The sequence below is a fragment of the Myripristis murdjan genome, chromosome 24 (assembly GCF_902150065.1).
Source record: "Myripristis murdjan chromosome 24, fMyrMur1.1, whole genome shotgun sequence".
NCBI classification, from domain to species: domain Eukaryota; kingdom Metazoa; phylum Chordata; class Actinopteri; order Holocentriformes; family Holocentridae; genus Myripristis; species Myripristis murdjan.
In genome coordinates, this window is record NC_044003.1 from 20,361,952 (window position 1) to 20,377,558 (window position 15,607).

Sequence of the window (15,607 nt, forward strand, 5' to 3'; positions counted from 1 at the left end):
GTGCTTTGTGCTACACTGCAGTGACATCTGGTGTTCAGTGTTATCCACCCATTCATACTGTAGGGTTTCAGCTGGAGAATCTAGAGGAGATTTTAAGATGACCTTGTCCCCTGAACAAAAAAGTATCACATTTATCGTTCTTTCATTGTACTATTCATCACTTGTCAGTGGTAGCTGCAGGACTCTTGATGCAGCTTCTCAAAAGCTGTCATTCCACTGTCACTCACACAAACAAGTCATGTCCAAGACATGTAAGCTGATCTGGCGCTGGTGGTCAAGGGCAAAGAACAGGTAATTCTACCTACTTAAGACTGTAAAGGGTACACAATAAGAGGAGAAGCACAATGCACACTCACTCTGGGTAATGCTGCCATCAAATGCTCCAAGAAATTTTAATATTGTCATTTGGATGACCTAACAAAATGGTAAACAAGAAAATATGACTTTTAGGGGGGCAAAATAAGCATGCAGTTGTCACTGATTAAACAAACTACAACAAACAATGCAATTTTTATGTACTATTCGTTGCCAGGCGTTTATATTTTGTAAAAAAGTAAATTAAAAACATTGTTATTTATACTTTTCCACTTCACTCTCCTATCAAGACTTTTCAGCTCGATGTCGGGGGAGAAAGACGGCCACTAAAGGTGTATTTCCACACGGGTCAGTTAATGTTATTTCTGACCGAAAGCTCTTGGATACTCTTAAGTACAAGCTCAAGAGCAACACTTGAACGTCTCCTGTTGATTCATGCTTAGGAGAAAAACGTCCTTCACCTCTCATGTGGCTTTCACGCGTCCCGTTGCCATGGAAATGAATTTGTTGAGTCTCCTGTTTAAACAGCGAGAGGTTTTGTGTTGAGTGACAAGCTGCCGGCGATGTACAGCGAGTTAAATGCGACTATTCCCGCTGCTACTTATTTAAACAACTAAGTTAGTCGGAATTTACCTGCGAGAACTCTCAAGAGAGGTGAGTGCAGGAGGGAAACTTTTTTTTAATATATATATACAGGCTAATGTTAGCTAACGTCCTTTAGCTGTACATGTGAGCGTGCAGATGCCATTCTCATTCTCAATAAATACGGTTTAGCCTGAACGATATTTCATTTACTGTGTATTTCTGTCTCTGGGTGTTAATTTAAAATACATTTAACGTCACCGTTTCATTCACCTAAGTGTACAAAAGTGTGGCTTTGAGTCGACTCTTAACCCGGTCTTCAGGTTTGTCAGGGGGCCAGACGAATTGAGACTGAGAGATTTTTCTCACATTATCCAAAACATGGCTAAAAACGTCTCTCATTGTTTTCCAGCTGGCAGAGGGATAGGAACAAGTTCACTTATCTAACATATATGTCATACAACCAGTGCTGTCTGGCAGATACTACTTTTTCCCCTGTGTGTGTGTGTGTGTGTGTGTGTGTGTGTGTGTGTGTGTGTGTGTGTGTGTGTGTGTTTCTGCTAACCTGCGGTCTACCAAACTCTGCCAGTTCCTCAGAATGAGAGGCAAAATAGCGGAGGGCCACCTGCAGGTCCGTCAGATCTACCGCCTGCTGCAGTGCGTCCATCAGGGGGAAAAGGTGCAGATAGAGAAGATATTGAACTATGGGGCGGAGGACCTCATCAATCTCACTGAGCCGCAGGACGGCACAGGGGTGCTTCACCTGGCAGCTGTAGCCAACAACCAGGGTAAGCTGTCTCTGGATAGGCTGCCCGTCAGTCAGGACACACAATGAATATTCACTTGAAAGCTACAAAATGAAACAAAAAAGCATCTGCACAGAATTTATACAACTGAGTAGCAAGGTGATTTGTTATGTTTCAGTATCAGTCAAGCCTGGCAGTGACTAATGTGAATAAAAAGCTTTACTGTAGATTTAGTGCTGTAATAAGCAGGTCTTCAAAAAATGAGGTATCCGCAGCTTTTGAAGCAATGGACAATATCCCCGTCAGCAGGGATGAATAATGACAAAGAGAACAGGCATGTGCAAAAGGCAGTGGGCTACAAAAATGTGAAAAAAGTGACAAATTGGACATAATCTTTATTTCCTCAGACCTTGTTTGCCTTGGTCTTTACTATAAATACAATCTCCAGAACCTAAAACAAATCGAAGTGTAGGATTTCATCCAATTTACAAAAAAAAAAAAAAGATTCAAATTTTCTTCAGTCCATTGACTTTTTCTCTGCTCTGAACCAAACTCCCTGGCACCAACCCAGATCTGGTCAGCTTCCTTCTGTCCCAGGGGGCACAACCCAACATCCAGGACAAGAGGGGCCGCACCCCAGTCATGTTAGCTGCTGAGCTCGGCCACGATGCCATGCTGACCCTGCTGGCCAAGAACCGTGCTAACTTCAAGATCCTGGACGCTGAGGGCAAAGGTGAGAGAGCACAGGCACAGCAGGCACTGCAGGCAGATGGGGACAGCAGCAGTACTGTAGAGAGAAATGGAGAGATACAGCTGCAGTCCAAACAGAGGCATTCGACTGAATTGTGCACTTATTACATTTACTGCCAAAACAAACTGGAGTCGGCTAGACTGGGTTGCAGCACATAAAGTCACATTTCCTGGCAAGCCACATGATATTAATGCAATCATGTGAGGTAGTGGAACAACACTTCTCAACGTCACCTCCAGTAGCACATTCTAATTTGAGCTTCAAGTGTTGATTTCTCTTTGTGCAGTTCAAGGCGATACCAAGAGAGGTTATTTCCATCTCAAATTAGGCCAGTCAGGTTCGTGCTGAATGCCTTGCCTTGTCTTACAACTCATGAAAATGCATTGTGTTTCTATTTATATATTGATGAGATGGCCGTATCCCAGACAACTCCAATCACCGGGCCTAAAGTTCTTCTTTAGGACCTTTTTAAACCACCAATTATGATAATAGCCTCAATTACAGTGTGTCCGGGGCATCAATTACAGCAAATAGTGCTCTTCTGAGAGTGAACATGCAAAACAGAGAGAGAGAGACGGAGAGAGAGAGCTTGTGTGTTCATAGATGCCTGCTTTTGTGTATGTGTGTGAGACTGTATGTGTGTTTGTGCCTGTGCGCACATTTGTGTATTTGGAGTGGGTCATGGCAGGTGGGTACATCTAATTACAGATCAGTCCCTGATGGTGATCCTCTGCTGTGAAACGAGCTGGGTAACCTGATATCATTCTCCTCTCCCAGGCGGCTCGTTTGGCCTAGTCACACTGCGGCATTTTCCCTGCTGGCTGAGTTTTACTGTAATAGTCACTAACAGCCCTAGCCTCACTTCAATCACACTCAGTATCAGAATATCTGATAATCTCTTTCCTGCCTCGTTTCTTCCCCCCGTACATTGGCAGTCCAGGTTTACCAAAAACTACTTCTGCTAATGTTTTGATCATTGCAATGATGTTAACATTTAGATGTGTAAATTATCCAAATAAAGGAACAAGTCTGTCTTGACATCTCTCACCTTTTGCAACTCTATTCCTCTCCCAGTCATCCTGTTTTTTAATTTATCTACCCTTCTTCACTCTTTCCTTTCCTCCTCCTCCTGCTTTACAGGCGTGCTGTTCTACTGTATCTGCCCTACCAAGCGCCATGCCCGCTGCCTGCAGGTGGCACTGAGCTGCCAGGCAGATGTCAACAACGTGTCGGCGGATGGGACACATGTCTTCCAGCTTATGTGTGAAAAGGTCCAGAATTGCACCACCATTTGCCTCAGCATGCTGGATGGAGGGGCGGACCCCAACGCAACCAATCAGGTTAAAGACTGGGTGGAGGCCATGGGTTTTGTATAAATAGTTGCAGGTTGGAAATGAACCATTAATTGTTGCCATGTCACCAAACTCATCATGAACTTTCCAAATTACCATACAAACCCAGTTCATGATTTTAATTGAAACATAAACACAGCTAAACTGAAGTTGAAGAAGGCAATGCCTGTTGCACCATGTAAAGCCAGCCTTATTGAGGGACAATGGGAGCTGTATTTTGAAGTCAGTAGCAAGGTAAGTAGTAATGAGCAATTTTGCGGTTGTATAATAGGAGTTAAAGTCAGCATTATAAAGAAATGGTCCAGATATGATCCTGAGTACAATTGAATTAGCCCCCTGTTTCCTCTAACTGCACAAAACAGTGTGATGCCGTGGTGCTTGCTATTTGGACAGCTGTCATGTTATGTTTGTTTAGCCAAAGACTGATGGGATTTGTGCCAACTGTCCTCTCCTTTCCTCTATGCAGAAAACCGGAGCAACAGCGCTGATGGAGGCAGCTAAGGCGGGTTCTCTGCAGCTGGTTAGGGCCATTCTCAAGAGAGGGGGAAACCCCAATGCCCTGGACAGGAAACGCCTCGGTGCGGTGCATTACGCTGCCATGGGGGGCTTCTTTGAGGTGCACCATTTGCCACTGTGAAACACAAAGACGCTAAACCTGACTCCTCACCATCAAGATGGCTTATATAATGATGTAGAATGTAATGATAGTGCAAATAATACTGCGTTGTAATATCACAATTATGTGCCAGCACTGACTTTGATGTCTGAATTTTACTTGAGACTGAAATTAATTTGTATGCGCTGCAAATTATTCTTGATAACTGCCTCTATCTGTCAGTCTCCTGACATATTGTTGGCCTTGTGCTGCTTTATGCCTACCAGGTAATTCAGGTGTTGTCTGCATACAGTGCAGACATGGGGGTGATCAGCTCAGAGGACAACACAGCCCTCCACTACGCTGCAGTCACAGGCCACGCCAACTGCTGCAAGTTCCTGGCACAGAGAGGTACTGTGGGACGCCCTGATTGTGACAGCCTGCACTGTAAATGCAGTGACTCTCAACTTTTTGGCATCACAATGACTAAGAAAAAAAATAATTCTTTGAGAGCTGTTCAAGATGCCAACGGGAGGGAAAACAGGTCTTTTAATGCTCTGTTATTTAGGGAATATTTTAGCCAAAGTGTATCTCCTCTAGGAAATTTGATGTGAAGTGTGAAATATATGAAGCAATGAAACATTAAATTATGTAAAAGCCTACAGTAGGATGATCAATTAGCGAGGATGATCTTTACTTATTTTGTAAAAATGGTTTGGCCAGCTGAACATTAGTATCAAGTTGCCATACTTGCTGTCTTAAAAGTTGAGCTAAGATGGCTGCTTATCATCAAAAGTCAAGTGCTCAAACAAGAAAACAAAATCCAAAAGGGAGCATGAGAATTTGATTGTGGGAGAGTTCATTGCCAAGTATTTGGAAATTAATAATTAAACAACTAAATACATAACTAAATAGGTTGGTAGGTAGGGAAGTGGTGGAGGATACAGCTACAAACATGGTCCCAAATTAGATAATAATTCCACCATGTGCCAAGTTTTATTCATAGCTGCCATGAAATTATGCTCTACTTTTAGGTTGCAATCCCAAACTGAAGAACCAGGAGGGCCTGCTGCCACGTCAGATTGCCAAAGACGCCGGTCACAAAGCAGCAGCTAAAGAGCTGAGGAAATCCGAGAGGTTACAGGGGAAAGGCAGCAAACCCAGCAGTGTCGGTCTCAGCTCAGCTCCCTGGGCCCTGACCCTCCATGACTGGTCTCAAGAGCATGAGGCTGTTCTCCGCCACGCCTTTGAGAAAGAATCTGACAGAGTTTCCACGGAGACGTTCATTTTGGTATTACAGAACCTGAAAGCTCCGGTTGAACTAGACGAGCTCCATACTGTCATCTTAGCCCATGACAGGCGAGGAGAGGGGTTTCTGAGTATTAATGAGTTTGTCAGAGGTGTCAAGTACATCAAGAAGCAATTCCTCCTCTCCTCCTACGGCCCTAAGAAGAAAAAAGCAAGTAAGGGAGGGAAATCGGGGAAGAAGAGGAGTAAATTCACCCTCCCCATGCCCATTTGCACTATCCCATCAGAGCTCATCCACCGGCGACAGGACGGCGGCCCGCCCCACTTCCTGATAGAGACATATCAAAACTGCACAGACGTCAGCCGCTTCGACCGTGATCACCCACCAGAACATCCCATAGTGGACGACTCGGCTTGGTACTTAGAGAAGCCGGAGAAGGTCTACATCAATATCAACTACTGTGTGAAGAGTGGGGATCTGGAGTCTCTGGACCTCGCCTTCAGTCAGGGAGTTCCTGTGGATGTGAAAGATCAGTTTTACAAAACCCCGCTGATGGTGGCCTGCTCCAGCGGCAACTACGAGGTGGCTCAGTACCTCCTCGGTTTGGGGTGAGAAAGCATAGTCATTTCACATTTGTCAGAATTTCACATTTGATTTTCTGCATTCTGGGCATTTTTTGTAGCATGTATTTCTCAAATAGTGGGAAAAATAAGTAATATAACTAATCTCCCATCCTGATTTTTATCTGTGGTGTCAGAATTAAAAGCAAACTCTTTGGATTTTATGCATTTTGGGCATTTTTTGTAGCATGTGTTTCTCAAATAGTGGGAAAAATAAGAAGACTTCATATAAACTGTTTTGTCCAAAGACCCCAGAATAATGATCCAAGGCCACAGTGTTCAGTTAAAGTAATGGATCAAATCAGTACTTGGAATCAGTCAGTACTTAGAGTTTTCTGTCAGTATAATCATTGAAAAAGTAGTGTAAAAGACGGGGTGCAGAATATTACATGTAAATGAACATCCATTGTATTTAAGCCCTTTAAAAGAGCAATGCTGATAAATGCATCCCTAATTTGAATTCTTGTCTGAAAATATAGTAATCTGAGTTAAACTACATTTGAACAAAAAAAAAAAAAAACATTTTGCTTTTGTTTAGATGTGTTTGATGGTTTTCCCTCACTTTAACAAGAGAAATGTCCTGACCATGAAATTTTTCTACGCTCGTTCATGACAGTGCTGATGTGAATGTGTGCGACCAGTTCTGCTGGACACCGCTCCATCACGCGGCCCATGCTGGCCAGGTGGACATTATCGAACTTCTCCTGAAGGCTGGCGCCCGCATAGACGCCCCAGCCCTGAACAGGGCCACGCCCCTCATGAGGGCCATCGAGAGCTCCCGACCCTCCTGTGTGGACTTCCTGATCAAGGCAGGCGCCAACGTCATGGCAAAGAACAAGAAAGGTAACTGAAAAAGTAGCACTGTTGGGAACAAATTGAATTCAATGTTTACTATTATTGTAGTGCATGAATCTTGCACTGAACAAAAGACAAAAAAAAGAAAAAAAAGAAAAATGAAGTGAGGCCGTCAAGAATTCCCTTCTGTGAGTGCAGTCCATCTATACCTGTTCTGATGCTATTTCAGCTTGCTTTAATGCACCAAACTCTCACTAAATTTGCAGGAAATTTGAAAATGGTTACAAATATTTCAAAGGGGAACAAGATAATTTAAGATGTGACTACTTCAAGTGTTATTTTTGTTTGTTTGTTTTAATAATGTGTTCAACTACTCTTTTGAAATAACGTTTTAGCCGTGATAGCAGATATGTTCAGGGCATCAAACTACCTCAAACTACATACACCAATTTTGATGATTTTCTGCAAATCTGCAAATTGGGCCTGTGTCACATGTATAAAATATTCATATTGACATCTGACTGAGCAAATTTCATTTGCCCTCAGAGCAAAACTGCCTAGATATTGCCAGAGCGTACGCTGACATCAGGATAATCGATTTGATCAAAGACAAGATGGATTCTCTGCCTAAACTCAAGGAGACTAAGAAGAGAAGGGGCGTCAAGCCTCAGCTCTCTAAACCCAGAGCAGGCACCGCTGAAGAAAAGGTATGTGTATGTGTTTGTGTGTGTTTGTGTTTGTGTGTGTGTGTGTGTGTGTGTGTGTGCAAAACATCAATATTTAACAGTGTTTTTTTATGTGCTGGTAAGATTCACAGCTTTATGCACTGATAGGATTCATAATGAGTCCATGAACCCTGTTAAAACCTTGTTGTTAAATTACTGTAAAAAAAAAAAAAAAAAGTCACGGCTGTCACTCTGTGAATAATGCTTTATATTTTTTCTAAATTAAATTAACAAGAAAAGGGAATTTCCTGGAGATAAGACAGGGTTTTTATCTCCTGCCAGCTTTGTATGACACTGATTGGAGAGTCATACATTTTCAACTGTCAAATGAAGCCACTACAGAAATTACTCAGCGTGTGACTGCATGTAATCTCCCATCCTGATTTTTATCTGTGCACACTTGCTTCCACTTTCAACACAAGGGAAACCTTAGCTGGTAAAGGGATCTTTGGTTACCTAAATCCAGAAACTTGTAAACAAATTAGATCAGATGTGTTGTATTACAAATAGGACAAGCTGGCATTAAGTGTATCCATAGCTACACATGTTAATGTAGGCAACATCTCCTTGATAATACTGTAGCTGCATCTGCTGTAATACACAAGGCTATAATTCACTCTACAGAGAGTGTGATTTAAAGCTCTCAAAGTAGCAGATGGTCCTACGGCTCAGATTCACCAGACAAAAAGGAAAAACCTTACACATGAACCTCTGTGCTGATTACACTCTCTCGCTGAAGCTCCTCACTGTCAGGTGAAGAGAAGCTGCCAGCGACTCTGCATGTGTCAGAGGCAGCACGTGTGAGTGTGCACGCTCCCCAGCCTGACAGTGGGGGGCGGCAGCAGCAAAGACTGGGGCACACACTGGGAATTGGTTTGAGAACATTTGGAGGGTAAAAACAGGCATGGAAAAAAACACAGCAAAACAGTAAACTAACATCACTGTGAGCCACGCTCACAGTTTGAACCTCTGGAGCAAAACAAAGCATATCTCATGGGTATCTGTTCTACGGAGCCCCTAAAGTGACATGGAGAAATTTTTTTTTTAGGTTTGTTTCTCGTGCGCACGAGATAGTTTCTCGTGCGCACGAGAAAACACATGGAGAATTTTTTTTTTTTTAGGTTTGTTTCTCGTGCGCACGAGAAAATACATGGGGATTTTTTTTTTTTTTTTACACGTTTCTCGTGCGCACGAGAAAACACAAGGGGATTTTTTTTTTTTTTACACATGTTTCTCGTGCGCACGAGAAAACACATGGGGAATTTTTTTTTTTTTTTTTTTTTTTTTTTTTACAGATATGTTTCTCGTGCGCACGAGAAAGCATTGGATGCGCGCGCATGCCTATATGACACGTCCTTCCGCTCCACGGCGTCAGCCACCACATAAACCTCCGGTTTGCGGCTACCGCAACAGCAGCAGCTGCTTTTTTTCACCCGCTCCCTCCTTGATCTCCCTAAAATTACTGTGACAGACGTTAACCGAATCATTCAGGCTAATTCCGCCACAGCCAGCAAGAGAAAGGACAAAGGATTTACACTCTACGTGTCAAATTACGTCCAGAACTATGAAGGTAAGTTAAGTGTTTTACGTTAGCCTCAGACTAGACTAGCGTACATGTTAGCGAGTGGCTAACAACGTTAACCTTCAGCGGCATCAGCTGCACTAATGATGTTACTGTTGTAGTTTGTCCTGTGTCTTTTTGATAGAACGTATTTAACCCATATCTACATGTTGATCACAGTTTCAAACAAGGCTCCGACAGGGCTAACAGGTAGATGTCAGTGCTACAGGTCAGTGAGGAAGAGTCAGCCTCCTCACAGTCTGAGTGTAAGGGAGAGTCCTCATGCAGGTTCACTTCAGGTTCCTGAGAAAACAACTTACTCACATCAAGTTTTTGTGAGACATACCATTGTGATAAACGTCGGTTCGGCTTACAATTGATTCAACTAGTCTTTATTTATTTATTAACAGTTTATGGTATTTATAGAACAGGAGGCTAGAGAATTATAGGGGTCTTATCAGGTGAATGCTCCTGTTTATTTGCTTACACATCTCCTCTTTATGCTCACTGTAGCTGTAATGTGTTGCAAATGCAGTATTTTCTTTTGTCTTAACATGTGTGTATTGTAACAGATTGTACTGAGGGATTCACGTCCTGTAGAGCTCACAGCTGCCAGTGTTGGTGTGTGGCCGGCCCCGCCCTGTGGAACCACGGAGCAGCTCTCTTGTACCAGACTGCCCACTACTCCCAGAAGATCACCTCTGTCCCAATTGTTTACACACAAAAGGACATGTTTATCCAGAGGATTACCTGTGACAATATCACAAATATCATAAAGGAGTGGGTTGACTTTTTCTTTTTTTATGTCTTTCTCAGCATATATTTGTCTAATTAGTTTTCCACTATAAGGCAAACAGATCCTCCGCACACTGACACAAACTTTTACTTAATCACTTTATTTCACTGGACTGTCTGTGTCAGTGTGCGGAGGATCTGTTTGTCTTAGTGTGTCGCACGTTCCTGCTGCCTTCCAGCACCTGACTACCTGTGGCTGTGCCAGATTTCATTGATTGTAGTTTTCCACTATGTTGACTGAATGAAATGTCATAAACCTCCAACTTACTGAATGAAATGTCATAAACCTCAAACTATGATTTGAATTAAAAACATACTGATTGAATTACAAATGGCTGGTGTTGATTAGTTGTCTATCAAATATACAAATATGTGCATATTTTAAAATGAAGTAATGAGAAAATATGACAGGCCTTGATACCAAAGTGTTTATGTCAAAGTACCAAAATGTTAACACAAAAAGCAGTAAAGTTGAAGTTACATTAAGTAAAACATACACATCAGTTGAAAAAGAAACAAGTATTTCAACAAATAGTAGTTAATTCAAAGTTAACAATGAAATATCCTTAGTAGGTGAACATACAGATGACAATGAAAGAAAGTGATGTCATGTGATTGCATTGAAACTATTCTCCAAACGCACAAATTATGGTTGTTGTCCATCCACAGACTTCTATGTTCTAGTACAAAGCTAGACAAATTAATATGGTACACTTCCAGCATGTAGTAGTCTGGCATAAAGACACACAACAGTGTTCAGCAGTTGTACCAGATGTTCGCTGATATTTGAACTTTCTCATCTTCTCTGTGGTAAGGATAGAGTTGACTAGCTTTGCACTTAACAATATGAAGGATGCAATGGTTACTCCTGTGAAAAAAGGGCAAAACAACGCAAAGGTCAGAAATTTGAGCATTGAGGTCAGAAAGGTCAGACACTGAGGTTTTCATCACCATGTAAATATACTGTAGGTCATTACAGCTAGTTGCAATCAGACTGGGAAATGTGTCTGCTTTTAAATCCTCATAAAACCAAAGAGACATTGTGATTCAAGTTTGACAGCATTTAGGTGATACAGTAAGTAACAATACAAACTTTATGCCTTAACCGGATCTGGGTTAATACCTTGCAGTGAGATAAGATAATTATTTAGTATTATGTAAACACACTATACACACCTACACACAAATACGACTGTCTAGTCAAGTTTAACAAGTTACCATGGTTCTTGGCTTGTGCCACCTCTGTTCTGACTCTGTGCAGCTGTGCACTGGTGGGACAGAGGTGATCTTCTTCTGGGAGTAGTGGGCAGTCTGGTACAAGAGAGCTGCTACGTGGTTCCACAGGGCGGGGCCGGCCACACACGCCTTGTTTGAAACTGTGATCAACATGTAGATATGGGTTAAATACGTTATATCAAAAAGACACCGGACAAAATACAACAGTAACATCATTAGTGCAGCTGATGCCGCTGAAGGTTAACGTTGTTAGCCACTCGCTAATATGTACGCTAGTCTAGTCTGAGGCTAACGTAAAACACTTAACTTACCTTCATAGTTCTGGACGTAATTTGACACGTAGAGTGTAAATCCTTTGTCCCTTCTCTTGCTGGCTGTGGCGGAATTAGCCTGAATGATTCGGTTAACGTCTGTCACAGTAATTTTAGGGAGATCAAGGAGGGAGCGGGTGAAAAAGGCAGCTGCTGCTGTTGCGGTAGCCGCAAACCGGAGGTTTATGTGGTGGCTGACGCCGTGGAGCGGAAGGACGTGTCATGTAGGCATGCGCGCGCATCCAATGAAAACATGTCTAAAAAAAAAAAAAAAAAAATCCCCATGTGTTTTCTCGTGCGCACGAGAAAGTTTCTCGTGCGCACGAGAAAGATGTCTAAAAAAAAAAAATTCTCCATGTGTTTTCTCGTGCGCACGAGAAAGTTTCTCGTGCGCACGAGAAACATGTCTAAAAAAAAAAAAATTCCCCATGTGTTTTCTCGTGCGCACGAGAAAGTTTCTCGTGCGCACGAGAAACATGTCTAAAAAAAAAAAATTTTCTCCATGTGTTTTCTCGTGCGCACGAGAAACATGTCTAAAAAAAAAAATTCCCCATGTGTTTTCTCGTGCGCACGAGAAAGTTTCTCGTGCGCACGAGAAACATATCTAAAAAAAAATTTTTCCCCATGTCCCTTTAGGGGTTCCGTACTGTTCAGCTCAGCCTGTATTTTTTTTTTTTTTTTTTTGTGAAAAAGACATTTTTTGTAAGTATTTTGGACTATGCACTAACTGTGATGGTACTACTTTTGGAACTAGATTGAAATTAGAGGGAGGGGAGACAGGCAAAACACACACACACACACACACACACACACTATTCTTGTCATCTCTGTCTGTAAATGTCTTTAAACAAATGAATCTACCTGCCTAAAAAATTGTAGAGGTAGGAGTGTCTCACTGTGGTTGAACTGTGTATGACTCTTAAGACTTCTGCATTGTAGCAACAACACTATCGAACAAAAATACACGGTTAAATAAGTCAAACCTGAATTTTCTGACACTGCTGCCACTGCTGCCTCTCACACCTTGTTGCTCCGGTGGTTTCCCTCACAGGGCATCCTTCCAGAAACCGCGGCGCCTGCAGACACGTCGGCTGCAACAGGAGGGAAGGCTTCCTCCCAGAAGGAGTCAGAGAGTGTCATCCTGCACAACACCAGAATCACTGGTGGGAAAACCAACAGCGTGGATATCAGCTTTGTGCCAAAAACGGTAGGTCTCATCAGCATTCAGGCTGTCTCAGTCCAGGGGACATTGGAGAAGATGAAAAGGGAAAGTATCTGCTTACATAGCACAAATTAGTAATTGCATGCCCCATGTGTTGCAGCAGATTGTTGCTCAGCTGTGGGTCTAATGCTGAAAACCTGTACATTTTATGGTGTGAATCTGAAATGGGATGCAACAGCATAATTATGGTGACCAAATGTGTCATGGTTTTGGTAATGTTAAAATGCACCTAAAATATTAAATAATAATATTGACAATAATAATAAGATTAATACACATTGAAGTAATTTCATTATGTGTTGTGTTGAAAATTACACCTTAAATCATCAGCACTATGAACTGTTTGTCACTGAAGTAATAACACAGTCAGTGCCATATAATAACATATTAAATAAATCAATGTGATTACCAGTTTTACTTTATTGTAAAAATGTATGTAACAAAAATGATCATCATTGCACTAATGAAACCCTGATCCATATTTAATGTGCCTACCAGAAATTTTAATTGGAAGTTTGGCAAGCAATGTTTAGTTTACCTCAGGACTTGTAGCAGGCCCTTCACCCACATATATTAGCTCAGGACAGAAGCTAACTTGCTGAATGAGTGCATGCAGTTTTCACTTCTCTTTTCTTCTCTCTCTCTCTCAATCGGACTCCTCTGTCTAACTCAGGTGTGGGGGAAGCCGCCCACCACCAGCCAGCTGTTGGCAAAGAAAGAGAGACAGAGAGAGCGCTTCTCCTTCGAGGTCGATTTTGAAGACTTCATGATGCCTTTCAGTGAGAACATCCAGAGGAAATCTCTGGAGCTGCCAAAAACCACAGGCTAGACTTGAGGGAGGACAGGGACACAGAGACTCAGACGTTCTTGAATAATCGTCTAAACGGGCTATTTGTCACGATTTTGGACATTGGATTCAATATCTGTCAGCTAGCAAGCCTAGATTCGTCTGTCTAATAATGAAGGCTTCAAAAAACATTAAATTGTCCAAAATACATTAATTAGAGGTATTCCTTTTTATCAAACATCTTTGTTATGCCAAACATCTGCTTTAGTAAAGTTGGACACACAGTTGGACACCACATTATTGGCTTTTGTTAACCCTGATTTACTACTGAAAGCAGTGGAGGTGAATGTGAATCACTTTAATTGGGAATGCTAACAACACAAACATTTTTTAAAATAAAAGTCAAATGTCAAAGTGTCCAGGAAAGGAAAGCAGACTAAAACTATAAATAAGTACACACTGAATTCAACACCACTGTTAGATATTCATTTATAACAGTAGCACCGCTTATGCTTATGTATACCTCAAAATGCACAGTGACCATGAGTGGAGGATGGCTCATAAAAACCATCAGAAGATCCCAGGGTAATTTGACTCAGAAGGAGATGGTCTAGATGCTGGATTGAAGCTATGTAATAGTTTTATGGTTTTAAAATGCAAAAGATAGGGCTCACTTATAGCTCACTTGGATACCATATATCTACTGTTGGATACCATATATCTACAATGACCTGGGACGCTTAATGTTTGTCATCTGCATCATTTGCTCATATCTTTTTATATGTCTCTACTGTCAGCCATCAAATAAATAAAATGCAGAAGATAAACATCTGTCAATATTCCGCAAAATGTTTTATGAATCGATGAATAAATGTTTTGTAATCAAACCTAGATTCTATCCATTCTTGACTGATTTGCTTAACCTCTGCAGTGGAGTGTGTGGGCCTGCCGAGAGAGAAATGACAGTTAAGGCAGAAATGCTGGGAGGAGACAGGAGGCTGGCTGTTGGAATACTTTATGCCAGAGACACAATCACACGCAATACGAATATATGAATACCACCATGGCTCATTGACGCTAGGGTGTTTAATTTCACTACTGACTGGAAACTATCAAGCTGCTGCCAGAAAAAAAAAAAAAAAAAAAAAAAAAAAAATCTGCTCTCTGTCTACATCCAGGTGCAGTTACGTGATGAAAGCTAGGGGTGGCGCTGTTTGGCTAACTTGGCGATGCAGGGATTTGGCTGTTTATGTACAAAGCTGGATGAGCAGAAAACTTGGAGGGAGCTCTTGTGTTTCTAGTACAGAAAGACATCAAAATGGCAGCCATGTGTGTTTACTGTTTTCAAATCAAGGCATTAAGACTCGCGGGTTCAGTCACAGCCGCCGCATCAGTTAAAGACTGTAGAGGAATCGCACTGAGCTTTGACTCGGTGAATTGTTTTCATCAGCTCCTTCAGAGTGGACAAATCCACTGTCGAATAACGTCGGGTTTCAGTTGTAAATGTCTGTATCCGGCATCATCCACAGAGATACGTGTCCTTTTAAGTGTTAAATGTCTCAACACTGATGCACGCTTATCACCACCACCACCATCACTAGATAAAATTAGATTGCAGTGGCCTCAAGGTCCACAGGGACACAGTTATATAATCAAATATACGGGGGGGTGGGAGGGGGTGGTCGTAGGCTCTGAGTTTTGTAATACAGGCCCGGGATTGTTTAAATATACATAGCCCACAATGCCATTGATGATAGGGAGGCGAGGAGAGAATCAACAGAGAGCGCTGGCTGAGGCTGAGATAAGAGCCAACGAGAGAAAGAGGCAGAGGAGGACAGAGGAAGGAAAACTGGGAGACGGGACAGAGACACGCATGTAGCACATACATATGTATATGTAATGATATCCAGATAGAGAAATGGACACGAGGAGACAGAGAGTGGGAGAAAACAGCTCCCCGAAAGC

The 15,607-nt window shown here is 42.0% G+C and overlaps 1 protein-coding gene across 1 annotated transcript; it reads left to right on the plus strand.

Moving 5' to 3' along the window:
- The first annotated feature begins 1,495 nt into the window (after nt 1–1,495).
- ankef1a (ankyrin repeat and EF-hand domain containing 1a) lies at nt 1,496–13,684 on the plus strand. The gene is made up of 10 exons (XM_030046801.1): nt 1,496–1,685; nt 2,215–2,376; nt 3,535–3,734; nt 4,213–4,362; nt 4,629–4,752; nt 5,376–6,198; nt 6,827–7,053; nt 7,552–7,712; nt 12,685–12,840; nt 13,529–13,684. Exons 1-10 carry the CDS (start codon nt 1,496–1,498, stop codon nt 13,682–13,684), a joined length of 2,349 nt encoding a protein of 782 aa, XP_029902661.1.
- Nucleotides 13,685–15,607: the final 1,923 nt, after the last annotated feature.